General features: G+C 42.1%; 1 protein-coding gene across 1 annotated transcript in view; it reads left to right on the forward strand.

Annotated features, from left to right (window-relative positions):
* C3_1H11orf16 (chromosome 3_1 C11orf16 homolog) overlaps positions 1–19,006 on the forward strand; it is a 72,161-nt gene that overhangs the window by 17,988 nt on the left and 35,167 nt on the right. The window contains exons 3-5 of the mRNA XM_069223654.1: positions 9,137–9,305; positions 16,095–16,323; positions 18,175–18,867. Of these exons, the coding sequence (XP_069079755.1) occupies positions 9,137–9,305; positions 16,095–16,323; positions 18,175–18,867 (1,091 nt within the window). The remainder of the gene's footprint in view (positions 1–9,136; positions 9,306–16,094; positions 16,324–18,174; positions 18,868–19,006) is intronic.

The raw sequence follows: 19,006 nt of genomic DNA on the forward strand, positions 1-19,006 counted from the left end.
GAATGTGACATTCTAACTATTACCCTAATTAGATTAAGCACGTTGGACTTCATGCAAATGAAAAAGAAGACAAAAATAATTTGGAAAACATCTATCTATGGCGCTAGCAAAAATAGCTGTTGGGTTTCCTAGAAGAGAAAACATGAAAACTTACAAGAAAGACAAATGCACAATTTTTGTTATACCTCTTCGTAATGGGTTCAGCAGGCAGCGAAGTCTTCATCAGTTGAGCATCTTCATGGTCAGCTTCAGTGGGCAGTGACATATAAGGAAACAGTTCAGTAATATTCTGTCTTAATGCATCTGAACTGTAAGGGGCACATAGCACATTATTTCACTAGCAGAAATAAAAACATCTGAACACAGCAAAGACATTAACTGCAGCAAGAAAGAATCTTGAATCAGTCTGAGCTTGAGCAAGAAAGAATAAGGCCCTCATTACGACTTCGGCAGTCATTTTCAAAGACCGCCAAAGCCGCGGGCATCATCATACCACCAGTGCTGGCAGTATGAATGCTGCCCTATTAGGAGTTTTCTGCTGGGCCAGCGGACGAAAAAGCATTTCCGCCCACTGACCCAGCGGAAAACTCACCACAACATTGAATGCCGGCTCATAATCGAGCCCACAGCAATGTTGAGGTGTGTCGGGTGCAGCAGCACCGGTCGCGCATTTCACTGCCCTTAATTCGGGCACTGAAATGCGCAATGGGGCTGTGCATGGGGGCCCCTGCACTGCCCATGCCAATGGAACGGCTGGCGGATGGGGACTCATATTCCCCAGGGCAGGACTGCTTACAGCACTTCCCTGGCAGATTACAACCACTGGGACCGCCAGGCTGGCAGTCGGCAGTCTGACATTGGCAGCTCAGCCAGGGTCATAATGGGGCGGTTAGACTGCCCTGTCTGCGGCGGTCCGACCGCCATCACGAGGCTGGCGTTCTTAAGACCACCAGCCTCATAATGAGGCCCCAAGGTTGAACTGACATCACCTAAACATTGCTATATTAAAGTCCCAGAAAATAAATAGATACTCTTCAGTTGGTCAGACTATGGGATGGTTAGAACAGAATCGATTAAAACTAAAGCATGTTTCTTCATGTTGCATTCTTGTGGTCTTTTCTCCCTCATTGGTTCAGCTTCTTTCACTGCCATCACCAGTTTCCGTTTGCAGAAATAAATGTTTCAAATTACATAAAACTACTGAAAGCCATTGTTTTCTGTGGAGCATTATCTAACAGAAACTAAACATTTGTGTCAATATTAGTAAATTTCCCTTCATGTCAACAGGATGCTTCAGGAAGGACAGAACATTGGCAGTGACTTTCCATCCACATCATCAATTTCTGAACATCACATTATTTCATCTGAATTAGCTTAACATAGACCTGTTTAAAAACAAAGTAAAATGTGCAGTGTACAACATTTCATAAAACTCAAACTATTTATTTTCTGAACATGTAATTATTATTTTTTCATTCATCTCAGTTAGTAAAACATCAAATACATTTAATTAGACAGTGATTTGTTTTCATTTTTTAAATATCTGTGCCAATTAGCAGTGAGGGACTCATTTTCATTTCAGCCTTGCACTTTTAAACGCACATTTTTCTTTCAGTTAATCACGCAGTTTTATTAGTAATTCTCACACTCTAACAGAAGCAATTCAAAATAATAGTCCAATCACATTGAGATGCAGTTTAACTGAAGATGCTCATTGTGCAATGCAGCAGAAAATAAAGCAAACTGTACTGCAAAAAGGAAAGATGCAGATGAGGAAACTCATGGAGATACCAGAAAGTTCCAGGTGAACAGTGAGCATTCATAATTTAGTAAATTTGCAGTTCACAGACAAGAGGATTCAGAAGAATACAAATTTCTGATTCACATTCTTGCCAGAAGGCATCAGCGTTGTTTAGAAGACAGATAAAATGAGAGCTAGAGACATTCTAGTTCGGGCAAAAAACACAAGCTTATTTTGGCAATGTATTCAGCACTGTGTGAGCCCTTAGTTCATTTAGTCTTGTAAAAAATAGCAATATTGTTGCAATTTGATTCTGCCCATTCGGTATGCCTGGATTTTTTGCTTTTTGGATCACCCTTTTTTTAACTTTTTACTGTGGGTGAGTTACACTACATGTGTCTCACTCACGGTAATCACATAGCAAACGGACTGCACATGAGTACTACCAGTATCTGCCTTTTAAAATAAGGCTGCTGAGACACAGCAAGGGTGAGGGGCTGTAGGCTGGTTACACGTCAAAATGTGGACACATACAAGTGCACATGTGGGCGAGCTGTGCGTGGTAGACTATTGTTGTGTGCAGCCCAGTAACTTCACACAGGTAGCCTGGGGCAGTGGGGACTCTAGTCTGCAGGATTAGATGTTCACCTGGGCTTGGCCTTACAATGGTAGTGTACACTAATAGGGAAAGTCAGTGTGATTTACTGTTTTGTCTGTAGTGACACTTTATTATAAACACAGGAAGAGAACTGCCTTAGAGTGCAGTTTTGCTTCCCTTTGGCCCACATAGACCTTTAATGTCTTAAATTGGGGTGTAATCAATTCTGCAATTTCCAAAATGATAATTGTACACTTCATGGGTCATCCACATTTGTCATATTTTTCTAACTCACCTTAGGATCAGCGCCTTGGCCTTTTGTCATCCTGTTGTACCCAGTTAATTGCTTTTCTCTGCAGCAGCAGGAATAAAGGCCTCCCCACACAAAGGGAGCAGTTAAAAATACTTCACCCTGCATCTGAGGAGGAAAGGGATGGGGCAGAATTATCTGCATCAATTTCTCAGCTGTCACACTGTACCAGGGATGGGCCTGTCCAAGCCCACTAAACAAAGGAGAGAGCCCGGACAACTGGAGCCAACCCAGGAGTGGGGCTCTCTTTGAAATTTTGGTGTGCAAGACCCTGGCAGTGATGTCGGCGAGTGGCAGAGCTGAGACTTCAGGAGCAGATGTGACCAGTGGCTCCTGGATGATGACATTTTGAACTGTTCCAGAATGCTATGCAGGAGGGTTTGGGCAGGGGTGGAGCCTTGATGTGGCACATTAGGGTTGGCCAGGGGTGCCTGACTTCTAGTACCTTCCTCTCCCCTTTAAAAAGTTTGCACAAGGAAGAGACTCTCTTGCCTGTGGATTTCACTGTAATTCACTGCTGGACCCTGGGACTACCATGGAAAACTGAAAGGAGGAACACCTGATGCCCACAAACGACCAAGAACTCTTCCCGGTTGACCCCAGGACCATTGGGTCTCCCCAAGGGCCAGTTAGGCTGGCTCCCTTTGCACCCCCTGAGGACCAGTTGGGAGAAAGCCCTGTACTTTTGTGCATAGAAACCAAGATCAGGAGGAGAGCTGGCTCAGGGAGCCAGGAGAACCAGCTCATTGAGGACTGCATCACTTGGCATATGAGAAGGGTTGCTCTTAGTGGCAAGAGCTCACCAATAGGAGTACAATGAGCCCAAGATCTTCAAAATCAGCCCAATGGAGTTCGAGATATTGCATTTTAAAGTTAGGCAACCTTTTATTCGACAACAAAGCATGTGAAGCTCAGCTGCCTCTCTTGATATTGTCCCCTGGGTGTGGCCACCTTTCTTTACTCTTCTAAATGCCAGGGGACTGCATCCCCTGGGCACGCTCTATTCTAGGTGGCGGAGACCACGTCCCCAACTGCTGCAGGCTAGAAATTATAGGAGGAGCACTGTCACACTAACCCAAGAATGGTCAGCCTACCTGCTCCCCATGGGGGAAGCAGGAGGCCTCCACAGACGTCCGCGCCTGCTCGCAGGAACCGACAGGCAGAGAGACCTTGCCGGCTCCCACGGCAGCACAGAGGAATGCTGCTCGGGTGAGGAGGTGTCGGGGCAACCTGATGTGGGCTCCCTGGGCATGCCCAGGTGGGACCGGGCACCCCTATAAAAGGAGAAAAAGGAGGAAAAAGGAGGCAAAACAAGGACTGTGGCTCTCCCCAGCACAGCGGGAGAGCCGCTAATAAAATATGGTGTGCTCCTGAAGTAACGCCTCACAAGTCCCTTTAGAGCTGAATCATTCTTGACTGTTTTGTCTTTGTTTCGCCATTTATGGTGGCCCCAGGATGGCGGGCTCACCGCCAACAGGTTTAAAAAGTGTGGGGGAGGCTGCAGGAGTGGCGCAGCCTCCATCCCAAAAAGACTGAGGAGTCCCCCTCCTAATTTGGGTGGGTCTCAAAAAGACTAACCAACCTACAGAGGATTTCCCCGTTGATCTAAAGTACTCCCATTGTTGGAGCTTTTGCTCTACAGCTGTTGCTGCTACGCCCTCTATGGGCTATGTATATGGTTGCAATCATTATTTTCTGAAAGACCTGAAGGTAAAGAAACTTAATGGTTTGAAGTGCCCTCTAGGGGCCAGATTTATGGTTGCAATGTAATATCATTATAATTTGATGCCGTCCTATTGGCTGCTTTTATAATTACAGTTTTATGGGTAAAAATGTACAGAAAAGACACAGAACACAGATTTAGCTCATTATTAATGCTTTATTGGTTTCACATAATGATGACAATGGCTACTGCTCACAGAGTATATGTTTTATTAGCATTAATAAGTGTATTTGCACAGGAGTATTGTTTTGATGGTTGCCTTTATGTGCCAGATGATGCTTTTAACATGTAGTTTGTCTTTCTTGATCTTTGACAAAGCCAATAGATTGACTCAATATGTTTGTGTAGCCCCTTTAGAGGGTCAAAGATGATTATGCAATATCACTGATGGTATTTTCCATCTGCCAATGTAGGTATTTGTAAATTATTGCATAGTATTTAGTAGCACTGCAGGGGCTGATGTTATGCCACTGGGGCACAGTGCTATCCAGGGGTGTCGCACTCTTCGATTACCCAGAAAGTCTGCTAGTAAAATCACAGGAGGCTCTGGTTGCAAGCACAGCCAGGCCTTGACCCACAGTCTCCATCCAAACTCCCTTTCCATGGCATGTTGGGATCATGGAACGCTGTTTGCTGCCATCCCATAGTCTCTGCTGTTTCCTGGACCCCATCCCCGCAATCATGTACCAGTCCCCACACATTAGTTTTACATTCTTTTCTAGCACTGGAAACAGCACAAACAAGACAGCAATGTGGAACTATATAGCTGCGGTTATGTTTATTTTTATTTTGTAAAGTGTACATCGTGGTGGGGTGGTTCTCTTTCAAGTATCTTTCTTAGGCTTCCCATAGTATACAGCCTTTGTGCACAGTGACATTTTGCACAGTAGAAGGCACTAGGGCCGACTTCAAGCTGGAGCACCCACAACATGGGCAAAAGAACTGTGAAATCTTCCTGAAGCAGAAAGGAGGGACAGGCAGAGGATAGGCCTGATTAATAACATCCTCTCCTTGAAAAACAGAAACTGTAGTTCCACGCCTCACACCTACCACTCACCAAATGGCAGTGCTCTAGAAGAGTAATCTGCATCTTGTTAAACAAAAGGTATTATGAAATTTCTAAAGATTGTCCAGTCTCCCCTTCCTCATTTAACTTTCTGGGTCTCCTCCCTCCAGCAGCGGGAATGCAAGCAATACACTTCCACTGTCTAGGGACCTATCCTCGCCCCCCCATTCTGTGCCATGCTGAACCAGGGGATTCTGATTGGATCACATGTCGCTTTGGCAATTAACACTGTGAGACATACTTTAAGGGTGAAGATCAGAAGACATTTGCTCCAGGATTTTTAGAATCTCCCTTTCAATGTTTGCATTATTTACTCTGTATATTCTCTCACTTGGATTATATCATGAGATTACTGCTTCAAACAAGCGCAACTAAAAGCTTTCAGTATTTCCCGATGCATCTAGCCATTACACTTCCGACCTGAGCTGATCTGCTGTCCATGCTGAAGCGGTCGTCTAGCAGCAGGTTGGCAACAGATAGACTATTATGATTCAAAGGCCTATCAAAAAGTACCACATATAGCATTATCTTACATGCAAATAATGCTGTTTCTTTCTAAGTTTTACATCCTCAGAGTGCATGCTATCTGAAAAGTCTACTTTATGTTCCTAAACCATGCATGACATTTTCTACCTTGACTTATATAATTTGATTGTTGTCTCTCTTTTTCGTTAACTGGCCCTCTCCTAACTTTCCACATTCCACACTCTGTATGCCTCCTCTCTCTGAGTACAGCACACTGGAACTCATGTGCATGTTTTAATCTCTATTCATTTATTTTTACTAATTGGCCACCCCTCATCTCAAAGATCACACCTCTTCTCGCTTTAACCTACAATACCCAATCTCCTCTGTTTTATCACCTAATCCCACCAACCAGAAAGAACTCACATACCCCCTAATGATCGCAACTAACTAGTACTTTTTTATTTGACCACAAAGGTGTAACTGCATGAAATTATGTCCTCAAGAGCAAAACACTAACCCCAATATACAACAATAACCAATGGCCACTGAATTAAATACTAACTTTAGGCAGGGGAATTACATATACTCCTGTAGCCCCTGCAGTGCAGAGGGTCACCCAAATCTTTCACAGGGCCCCCACGGCACCCAAGACCATATGAATATTTGTTAAATATGTGAGACTCAGGGGCCCCTTTGCATAGTCTGCGGGGGCATCATTTTACTTTACACCACTGATTTTGGATTGGAGCAGTCTGCTGCCAGGCGTAAAGAGTTTCAACACCCCGTCAGGGCTATATAAATGCAATCACACTTACAGTTCACTACCTCTTGAGAGCAGGTGACAACCGGAGGGGATTTGTCCCCAGAATAAGGTCACCCATTGCGGACTTGGACCTGGTAATTCTGGTTCCAGATGTTATTCTCCATTCTAGGGGAAATACTCATAATAGCTAGATTTATGTGTGAGGATAATGGTTGGGATTAATATTCCCAGCCCACGGTACCCCCACACATAAATGCGGCCACCTTCGGACATGGGTTTTAGATTGCAGAGGCTCCCCAGCAATGCATTCATGCCTGCTCTGAAATGACTAACACTTGCCTAGGGCCCCACTAATATTGGTTAAAGCTGCTTTCATTGCTGTCAGTGGAGGTACAAATCAGAAAGAGGGTTTTCATGTGGGACTATCCTACAATGATGTTTTAAGACACCTCATTGATTACAGCCACATTTTCCCTCAGTGTTAAAACCAAAGGGTTATTTTAACAAAGCTTTATTTCATCTAAATTACATGCTGGTAATTGTTTCGGGCACTGCCTTCTTATTTTTATTTCTTCAAGTTTATTGGATATAGTGCTATTGCTAATTAAATGCCAATTCACAGGTGTTTGACCACTTCTCTGGAGACATCAAACTCCGTTTAGGGTCCCCGGATTTTGTGTCCATAAAAGCAACCTAATTCTATTTAAAGCAGGTATCTTTATTGCAACAATTCTACACTTATCACCTTAAAAAGACTTAGCCGGTCTGTATAATGGAGGAACGTTAATTTCTTAAAGCATGTTCCTCCTAAAACTGTAAGAGAAGTCTCTTTTACAATGACTTTAGAAGACACCCCATAAGTAAGTTTTTGTCTTTCATCATAGATGTAGAATTTATAGAACAATTGAGAACGCCTGCGTGTTTTCCTTCAGCAGTCCCCCTTCTCCTCCCTAACCGTACAGATAGTAACTGTACATTTATTTGTGTTGTTTCATAAACACACCTAAGCATCACTTTCCACTCAATGCAATTATTTTCCCTTTAGAAACCTAATCTTGCTTGATAATTTTTATACTTTAGTTATTACTTTCAGAATATTCTTGCTACGCTATCCTACAATTTGCAGCGGTCGGTTTGGTTCTGCGGTCTCCAGTATGGGGCTGCTTACCAGAGGCCTTAGGATCCGTTAGTGATTTGGTAATACTTGACAAATAGAGCAAACCGTGCAAGGCCCTACTGTCTTGCCTCATCCCATTTTAGGTCTTCCCACCATAGGCTGCTTGGTGAGAGCTATTGTCTTCAAACAACGTCCCAGACACCACACAACACATACCTATAGATTCATACACAGAAAGGGAATTTGGGTCAGGCCTTTTCAGTCGCTTTGTTTTTTTGGTGAGCCCTCTTCAGGCTTTGGTTCAATGGTTTGTCCATCCTGTTTAGTTTCAGCCCACAACGTAACTCGGGTGCCCAGACGTTTTTGCAGAGTGAATGTTAATCAGTCAACATGTGGTTCCTTTTTTCTCCATATTTTTGAATGTTTGTGCTACTCAATTAAATACCAGTTATATAAACACTTTTTTAACAATTGTTTTTTGCCGATGGCACTGAGCCCTCTGCAGATCAGTCCCACAAATTAGCCTGACTGCCACTACATGCACGCCATCAGCAGAGGGATGGTGGCACCACTCCCCTGAACCCTCGCTCACAGCAAAGCAACCAAAACAACACAAATAACTAAATAAATACATATTGTTGTATATATAAATAAAGTTCCATAGGTACGGATGAGTCTTGTCATTCCAAAGATCCCCCACAAAGTGTTGTGACATAGTTGTAAAGGGGGGGAAACCTGAGCCTCTTACCCTTATATTTTTTGCAATTGTCGTCTTCCCACTGACTTTTCACTATTCAATATCACTGATTAAAATATTCACATGCCACAGACAACCTGGATAACAGATTTAACAAATACATTTTTCTCAAATAAAACGAGAAGGTGTCTGACAACTTCTTCCCATTAGATATTCCCTGCCATGTTTATCGTGAATCACAGGTGCTTCTCTCATTCCAATCTCTTAAAACCTAATTTCCCAAATTTAGAAATTTTTTATAAACAACTTGACTTAAGTGGTAATCCTTCTCAAATTAATTTAAATTCTGTCATCACATACAACATTTCCTAAGAACAAATTGTTGTGATGTTAGCAGGGTCGTAATGGAGGCTTCTCCGGAGAGCAGAGGTTCCTTAGCCCTGCTATTTAAGTGAAACAGTTGCAGGTTAGGACTTTTTTACCAGTTCTGGAAAATATTGTGACATGTCTCTAGCATGCAAAAAGACAGTTCAGTAGTCATTCTGCCTTTGTGTGTTGATAAAGTAGTATGAGAATGTATTTGCATGAGTGTATATTCTTGTTATTTAGGAAGTTGTTTCCATCTGACACTTAACACTTTTCTTCTCATCAAGGTGCTCCTGGGTGAGCCATTCCTCGTGTCTCCCAGATATAACTTGCAAGAAAACCCACACTCTTGAGAGGTTTTTAGGGTCGGGTCTGTTGGCACTGCATACCCCCATATTATCAAGAAGAGATCCTGATGGCTTCTACTACCGTGCAACACTGAAACAGGAGGTAGAGGTAAGTCACTGAATATGCCATTGTTGGAGTATAAATATATATCTACATATCATGCAATGGATCTCTTTTTTCCAAAAGAGCTTGCCGAGGTTCAGGCTTTATTTTTCATGGCCTGTTTTGGGCATCAGCGCTGAAGCACCCATGTTCCAGGTTATCCTTAACTTATGCCCATATTTTACCTAGTTTAGACTTCTCTTCTTTTGTATGATGGCCTCATTTGTTCGTTTCACACAGAAGATGTTGCAGCGGTTTTCTTTTAACAATGCTCTCAACTTTGTTTTAATAATTCTTCACATAATTTGTCTTAAAGGGAGGCAATCAAACTTAATTTGATAGTTTCAGTTGTAGCATACCAAGGTATGTCCTTTGATTACTATCTCCCAAGACTGAGTTTTGTTGTTATGTGATTTCATATAATAAAATGAAAGGCATTTTGTGTACTTTGTGAATCGGTACTTATGTGTATGTGACATTGACTGTTGAATTTTAACATATACAAGAATTCATTACATATAGTCTATGCTAACGTGTCATAACCTTGGACGAGCAAATTTCTCTGCACACACCACGTGGCCATATTTGAGTGGAAACTGTCTTTTCCTTTGTTGAATTCATAGGGCATGACTCAGAGAGCAGTAAACTTACTCTTGGAAATGTACACACTTATACAGGTGTAAAATTACAACTTTCTACAAATCACAAACCTTCCCAGGATCATGCATGGACAACTATGCCAAGTGCAGGTTTTCCTGCTTATTCGTGGAAGGTCTTGTAATATTCCCAGCTGGATCCCATTTCCACCGTGTGAAGTTCTCCATAGTAGAGAAGTCTCCTCCGGGAAATAAGATCCCCTTTACAAATGGACTTCTTTATGTTTTATCTGCGGGGAAATTCATTTTATTGTAGAGGAAATCCCATGCAAATCTAGAGGTAACCCATCACCTTACCACTCTGGGAAGGGATTTATACGAGCCCTTACTGGCAATAAAAATTCCACCCCTTTCAGCATGGAAAGGGGAATAAAGGGAATTTGTGAATGCTGACAAACTGCCATTTTGTGAGTTATGCATAAACTTTCAAAGCTAACCATACCCAGAACGGCCACTTTCCCGCACAACGAGTGTGATTTATACGTGATGAAAGCACTGCACTTGTGGCAGAGATCCCCCCACATATAGATGGGCTTAAGCCTGCCAGGAACCTGTTGGTGAATTCCTGACAGGGATAAAAATAGTAAGTATAGCAATAAAATGCCTGTAACAACAAAAAATACCTTTGGGAATAGGGACCAAAACGTTAAGGATGAATAATCTAAAATCTGAAAGACTGATTAGAGTATATGTTATTTTTGAGAAAAAACTGATTATATTTGACATTTCACTCTTTGCTGTGTCTTATTTTTGATTCTATCATTCTTAATAATCAATGACGTAAACACTTCACATATTTATCACTTGTTTTCTTTGGTACCTTTTCTCTTTAGCCATTTACAAAGATATTGTTTTGGCGATAACCGTACCAGCAGGTCTTGCTCCACCATCAATCACCACCATGCACCAATTTATTCTTGAGCTCTAACACAAGACAAAATGTGGTTCATGCTTTCTTCAAAATATTATTTATAGTCTCCTTTTTCCTCCCAGGATCTCATTGACTGGGAGGAGCCAATGACGGGCACAGGCAGCCTTTTCATTCAATCTTGAGTCTGTCCTCCCTTTCATAAATACCATTGAACATCATTGTTTAGTACTTCAGTGGCTAAGTTAGGTAGTGCCAGAGGAGAGCCCATAGCTCTCCTTCACCCGCCCCCCAAATCTGGCACTTATACTGGTGCAATTTCTGCAAAGTAGAGAAAATAGGGAAGAGATAAGAGAGCAAAGCGGTATTCAGCTCATTGGACTTTGCTTCTTCACAGATGCCAGAATACATTCTATCACTTACCTTGTAGTGGTCAGGCTAGAGACTAGATCATTGATCTATGATTTCAAATAATGCACTCCTATGGTACTAGTCATGGGCTTATCTTTTTTGGAAGGTTGCAGCAGTGTAGATCTCAGGGAAGGCCTGAATACCATCCATGTGGTACAGAAACCTGCAGCACTGTGGGACTAGAGAGTGAAAACATCCAGGAAATTGTAGGGAAATGGGCCAGAATTAAAAAAAGGATAGCTTAACCGGAACAGGATAAAAACAAAAAAGTGTTGGTATGTGAGGGCGAGTATGATGCCTGGGACTTATGTTTTATCATTTATTATAATCTTCAATTCTGAGCCTATAAACGCTATTTATAGGATATTGACCTCCAGATAAAGATCTACCTTCCTATTTCACCCCAACCCATTCTTCCTGAAGATTTTGCTTTCTTCTTGATATTTGCTATCATGTTGTCCCATTAATCACTACAATTAATTAAGATATTCCAGCTTTCCTTATATCTATTTCACATAGCAGGTGTTTCCCTCTACTTGATTACGTCATATTGCCTTGCTCTTACCGACTTCTGTCCATTAACTTCCTTCATTTTCTTTTGTTCTCCAAATTACTTCTCCATCACTCCTTCTTTTAATCATATTGATGAAAAGATATCTTCGTAATTGGTAATTTCAGCTCTATTTTTGTATGGTATGCTTTCTATTTGCAAACCACTTGATAAAAACCACTCTAGGACTTTAATCATGCTTCACCATATCATGTCTGAAAACTCAACAGTCAATAAATGCACATTTTTAATTTATCGTATATGACAAAAGGAGTGAATTTACAACATTATTGTTTAAATATGTCAATCAACTTCATAAGGGGAGAAAAGCACAATGCTTACCTTATGTGTGTAGAGCTGAAGTATAGATGAAGAAATGGGAAGGCAGAGTACGGGCCTGCTTTAGAGTTTGGTGGGTGAGTTACTTTATCACAAACGTAATGCCATATTACGATTCCCATAAGATATAATGGGATCGTAACACGGCGGACGGGATATCCGTCACATTTGTGATGAAGTCACACGCCAACCCCATACGCCAAACTCTGAAACAGGTCCTCTATTTGCATCCTGTTGACCAACATTTAGGGGTTTAAGGATAATACATCAAGCATGTTAATCTCCATCATACATGCAGGAAAACATCTGTGTTAATTGTAATGAAAAATGTAGATGATGATCTGATGTGCATACTATATAGCATGAATCCAGTAGGTAGAAAGCAATGCACTTCTATTTATAAAAAAAAATGGCCCTTGTTCCAAGCAAGTGGATGAAGCTTGAAGCATATGTAATTTGTGTGTTCAACAAGTAAAATAAACACAAAGGGCCATATTTATACTTTTTGACGCACAACTGCGCCAACGCAGTTGTGCGTCAAAAATGTTACCGCTGGCTAACGCCATTCTAACGCACCATGCGGGCGCCTTATTTAAGGAATGACGTTAGCTGGCGCTGCGGACTGGTCTGAGTAAAAAAGAATAACGCACACCAGGCAGCGGCGGCGTAGGGGAAAATGGGGGATGACCGTCAAAAAATGGTGCAAGTCAGGTGTGAGGCAAAAATCAGGCCTCAAACCGGACTTGCGACATTTGTTTTGACGCACAATCCCCATTGACATGACTCCTGTCTTAGCAGGAGTCATGCCCCCTTGCCCAATGGCCATGCCCAGGGGACTTCAGTCCCCTGGGCATGGCCATTGGGCATAGTGGCTTGTAGGGGGGCCCAAATTAGGCCCCCCTATGCCACTTTAAAAAAACTTTTACAAATACTTACTTGAACTTACCTTTACTTACCTGGGGTGGGTCCCCCCATCCATGGGTGTCCTCCAGGGGTGGGCGAGGGTGGCAGGGGGTGTCCCTGAGGGCAGGGGAGGGAACCTCTGGACTCCTTCCGAGCCCACAGATCCCTAAATGCCTGCCCTGACCCAGGCATTAAAAAACGGTGCACAACAGGCTGTGCGCCGTTTTTTAAGGCCCACCCCCTCCTGTGCGTCAAAATGACGCTGGGGTATAAATAAGGCGCATAGGCCTTAAAGTCATTTTTTGGGCGGGAACACCTACCTTGCATATCATTAACGCAAGGCAGTTTCCCGCTCCCAAAAAATTACGCACACAGTGGAATTTTGACGTCCGCGGGGTCACACGTCAGTGTTTAAATATCGGGCAAGGTTTGCGCCGAATGTGCGTCAAAATTTTTGACGCACATTCGGCGCAAACAGAGTATAAATATGCCCCAAAGTCTACAAAATGATCCCCTGACACTACTTTTTGTACACAGAATACTTATCCCTGGTCAGGTGCCAAATCAGCAAACAAGCCACCAGTCTCTAGTGCTGAATTCAAACACAACTCCCAAGATGACCTTCTTTCAAAAAGCATGTCTCTTCAACACCTAACTAGGATGCCCCCTTGTCCCATGAGAGCAACACCTGAAATAAATGGTAATGGTGAGGGCCTTTGAGGTATATCCTACAGAGCGTGACCAGTATGCCCACAGTTACCACTCTCAGTCAACCGTTTCTTTGGATGCATCATCAGTAACTGCAATTTCACCCCTAGAACTAAAGAAAATCACAATTGTATGCAATAATCTGGGGTCTAAACCAGCAATGGTCTTTCTTTATATTGCCCTAAGCCTCAGACAGGTAGTGGCCCAAACGATACTGCCAGTCACGTGCTTGATTTTGTGCTAACCCACAACCATGACACAGCAAGTACATTGGTGCAGTCACAGACTGGTTAGAGCACCCCTTTGTCTCTGCCTAGCTTGCAAGCCTGAACTGCATTTGAGGAAACCTACATTCTATTAACAAGCATTCTGAACCCTGATGACCCAGAAGCCTTTCTGGAAAGCCAGTACTGCAGCACGCCTGCGAGTCTGGATGAGCTGTCACAGCAAAAACAAGACAACCAAAAAGGGGCATTTGACCAACTAACAAATGTTTCAACTGTATTCCTGCAGAGCTGAACTCAATCACTTACAATCTACAATGCAGGTCAATGTCATTAAAAGATAAACTTCTCTGTAAACTAACACAATGACAGAATAATAGGAAAAAAGACTGACTTTGCAAAACGTATTCACAAATCCTCGAACGACATGAGGGGATGTACCAATGATTACCTACCCAAGATGCCCTAAAGTTTATGGCTCTGATTTAAGAAAAGTGGCGCTACACCTTGCGCCCCTTAGCTCCCCTCCACCGCCACCATGTGTGTGCCGTATCTAGAATACAGCGCACCATGGCGGTAGTTAGGGTAACTAGCATCAACGTTTTTGACACTAGTTTGTAGTGTTGCAGGATTAGGGTAGAAAATGTTGATGCTAATCCTACAAAGCCCTTTGAGGCCCATTGAAAACAATGGCATGCCTCCTTTTAATGCCTGTTCTGAGCATGTGTTAAAAGTGCCGGAAAAATGTACACAAAGAAATCTTTTTGATTTCTTTGTGCCATTTTTCTGGCTCCCTCTAATGGGGGAACACCTTCCTTTGCATACCTTATGCCGGGCGCAGGCATAATGTAGTGCAAAGAGTTACAAAATGGCATAACGCATGCACTGCGCCACTTTGTAAATATGGCGTGGCAATTTTGGCCTCGTTGGGCCATATTATTACTCACAAACAGAGTGGCCACTTGTCTCCTGAAGCATGCCATGGCTACCCCGATCTTAAAACAATAAACCCAATGATTAATTTGGGAAATTATTGCCCCATCGCTAAGCGATCATGCACCAACAAGATCGAGTAAAGGGAGATCATGAGACAACTACAGGAATATATGCAACAGAACCATTTATTACACAATCAGCAGTCAGGATTTAGACCCTATGGACATACAATCCACAATCCAAGAAGGTTGAATTTGTCATGCGTGCTGTTACACTACCTGATGGGGAAGAATGGAGCAGAGCATACCCACCCTTTGTTCCTCCACAGGCCTTTCGACAGATACCCAGAGGCTGCTAAATGACAAACACAGAGAGGAGGAGTGGCAATTTTTGGTATGTCTTTGTACTCTACACACTTATGACTTTGGCACCAACCTTTCGGTCTCAGTGAGTGCTCAGTGACCTGCAGTTGGAGTCTGCAACTAATGCCATAAAATAACTTATCTACTGCAGGGGGATCTCACATACAGTCATACCCCCGGTGCATTTCAATGAATATTTAGTTTTGCACCATTAATTCATCATTATTAACAGCTCAGAAAATAGGAGATCAGAGGAAGTATGTCTATTCACCAAAGTAATACAACAGTTCCTTCCTACAGAATTCTTGGACACTTCTAGCTGAAGAACTACTAAATAAACACAGCAGGGCACAGCAATACTGTGAATGAATCCCAGGATGGACAATAGCACTATTATGCAAGTGAAAAAGAACACCAAGGTAGCTTCCCCTGCAACAATTCTGGTTCCACCCCCAGATAAAACTAAACCAGGCACAAGTGCTTCTTTTCATGATAGTGCTTGTGTATGTCATTTGAGATGTTACAGAAGCCCCTTTCTCATGTCACAAGATTTAAACGTGGTACTTCGAAAGATAAATAGTGCAGCTCTAACTCAGATTACAGCTGAAGAATTCTGCTACAAGACAGAGTAAATGGAAGCCACCTTTGTACTTTTGGTACATTCCTTTTCTTTCAAGTCTGTGGACTATTCGGACATGAAAATCCTATGTTTATAAATGAAGGGTGAATGTTTTTTGCCATTGTGTATCAACAGTCAACATGTTTTAGATATTTATTAGTTAATCAACAATACAATAAGGATGTCAAAATTAACAAAGTTTCTTTCTTTCTTAAAAAGGGTGAAAACGGAATGTTTCTGGTTGAGTTTTACAAACAAAGCACAGTCGGTGAGAAATACCAAACATTTCTGCAAAAGACTGCGATTGATGACATAATTGACTATTCTGATGCCATCCAACACTGCATTGTTCCTGGTGATAAGGTTCTGGCTCCCTGGGAAGATGAACTCATAAGATATGGCCCTGGAACTGTGACACAAGGCATTGAGACAAGGGATCCCTTAAGAGGTATGAGAAAAAAGACAGCATACATTTTGCTTTTTATTCTATCTTGCTTTTATATTCCCACAAGTACCTCACATGCACACATTTAGTTTCAAGCAAAGACACCTAATTGCTGCTGAAAAATGACATCCAAGCAAAGTATGAGAAGAACTTCTTTGTAAATGGAAAATAGTTTTGGCTTTCAACTGCAGCTCTCGTTTGGAGAATGGAAATTGTAAAATAATGCGGGAAATGGACAAGATGTGCCAAGCTGCATATTAAACGAGAATGACCTGGCTGGAGAGGCACTCTACAAACCTTTTTTAGATAACTCCAGTTGTGGGCACCCTAATTCCCCCAGCTGCCTCCTGCTGCATTTGAGAATAAGGTCCTGATTTAGTGTTTGGCGGATGGGATACGTTGTCAAAAACATACTGGATATCCTGTGCATCAAATTACAAGTGCATTATACCCTATGGCACTTGCTATATGGTAGGCGACATATCCTTCACGCTTGTGACAGAACATCCCATTCGCCGAACTCTAAATCAGGGACCTGATTTTGACAAGGCCAGGAATATGCATAAAAAGACAGCCAAAAGCCAACTCATAGAAACAATACAAAGCTATTACATCACACTTACACTATTTGATGTAATTCCTAATAAATCCCAAAATCTTTGGCTTGCTAAATATCCTTATTGCGTTTATAGCCAATATTATAAAGGTCATCGTTTGAAATCCCACCATGTGAAGAGGGTATATATGCTTTCTAAAATGATGGTGAAATATCAGTGAGCAGTGAATGACAAAGTCCTGCATTAGGCCCGAATTTCTATGTTGGAACTGGGCTTGTCTGAAGAATGGGATGGAGGTAAAGAATCCAAAGCAGAGGGAAAGTACTCAAAATACTTCCAAAATTCACATAAGCTGCCAAAATGCCGATGCCACAGCAAGTGGGCACTGTACCAATCTAAACAAATTTAGATCTGCTGAAAGTTCAACCTTCTGTGCATTTGATTAATGGCCACAACGTGGAGAAAATGGGAACTATGTCTAATTAAGCTACATTTTGTAGCTGGTTTTATCTAACTAGATGACTTTATCTAACACCAAGGCCTCCTTCACCAGCATTGATGATATATCTCTAAAGAATGGAATTGTGGTGGCAGTCTGTATTTATCTAGCACAGAGAGTTCAAAGAATCTCCACTATCACCCTTGGTTAACAGAGAAAAAGTGAGATCAGCTTTTGAAAGCAAAGTCTACAAGGAAATGAACAACAATGTATTGCAAATTGAGTGAGCTAATCTGTATCAGCGACTTAACTGAAACCAGAAGGTTTTGCTAATTTGTCTGTTCGGAAGCACCCACAACTGGAAATTAATGCTATTGTAACAATCAACGTTTCTCATAATTCTGAATTAAATCATGCCAAGAAGTCTGTAAGGTGAAGAAAACACATATTATGTACAGAGGTGTGCGAAATTTTATTTCAGCAAAATACATACTTCATAAAAATGTGAAACTGTTTGTTTCACGTTGTACAGTCGTACTGTGGGTGACATTCACCTACAAAAATATTCTTGCATTGATATTATCCTCCAAAAGTCCATTTCTGAGCTCTTTTTGTGTCAGTAAAATACATATAGAAGGTTTCAACTATTTTGCTGAAAAAAATAATAAGCATCAAATCAATTTGATATTGTCTGCTCTTGAACAACCTGTCAGTGCTGTTGTCTTCTCCTACAGTTGTCATTTTTAAAACACTTCATAAAAGTCATGACTTGCAGCACTCTTCCTTAGAACTTCCTGCAGTGTGCACTTGTTTCTATGCCAGCTCTTATTTTTAACAAAACTGTGCTTTTATTTGTAGTAACTGAGGATGAAGAAATCACTGTCAGCTTTTGGAATGGCAAGAAAGCTAAAGTGCCATTGGGCGTGGCCATCTGGATTCCACCCACTGAATGGGAGAGGATTGTGAGGATGCTCCACTTCCCGTTGTCCAGTAGACACCAGGAGTTCAAGGAACATGTGCCAAGGACTACTACGTATGTGCAGAAAGACCGCTTTGTGAGTGTGCCCATTCACACTTGCTATTTAGATGGCCTCTACCGACAGAGATGGCCATGTAGCGTTGTATCATCTCACTGCAGCCACCCACTCACCAGCTGCCATGCGCCAATGCATTTAGGGTGCACTTGCAGCTCACACTCTAAGTGCAATGATTGGTGGCCTCTGCTGCCCACAACAACCATCCACATCAAGAACAGCAGCGAGAAAGAACCTGACACAAGGTCTGTGCAACCACAGAAAGACCAGGAAAGGGCAGAAACAAAACCCACAATTTCTTCTTTTTCATCATCATCATCTGCTTCCTCTGTCTCATCAGATGATGACAGTGAGAGCGAAAATGAGACCTGCTTAACGAGAAGTACAATGGTGGACAGTGCTGTGAACACAGATTACAGCCTTTGGGAAAAGCCCAGCGCTAAATCAGAAAATGGCAAAAAAACTGATTGGAAATATTGGAAAAGAAGCCACCCTGAGCCTCATCACCGGAAGCCAGGTATTTCCTAACCAGAAAATTATGTAATGGGTTTTAGTAATCTTTTTAGTAATCTTCTGCAGCTTGCAAAGCCTGAGCAATTTAATTGCCACTGAGTTTGTGACTTTTTAAGAAACAGATTATCCGTATTACATTACTG

The sequence above is a fragment of the Pleurodeles waltl genome, chromosome 3_1 (genome assembly GCF_031143425.1).
Source record: "Pleurodeles waltl isolate 20211129_DDA chromosome 3_1, aPleWal1.hap1.20221129, whole genome shotgun sequence".
Lineage (NCBI taxonomy): Eukaryota > Metazoa > Chordata > Amphibia > Caudata > Salamandridae > Pleurodeles > Pleurodeles waltl.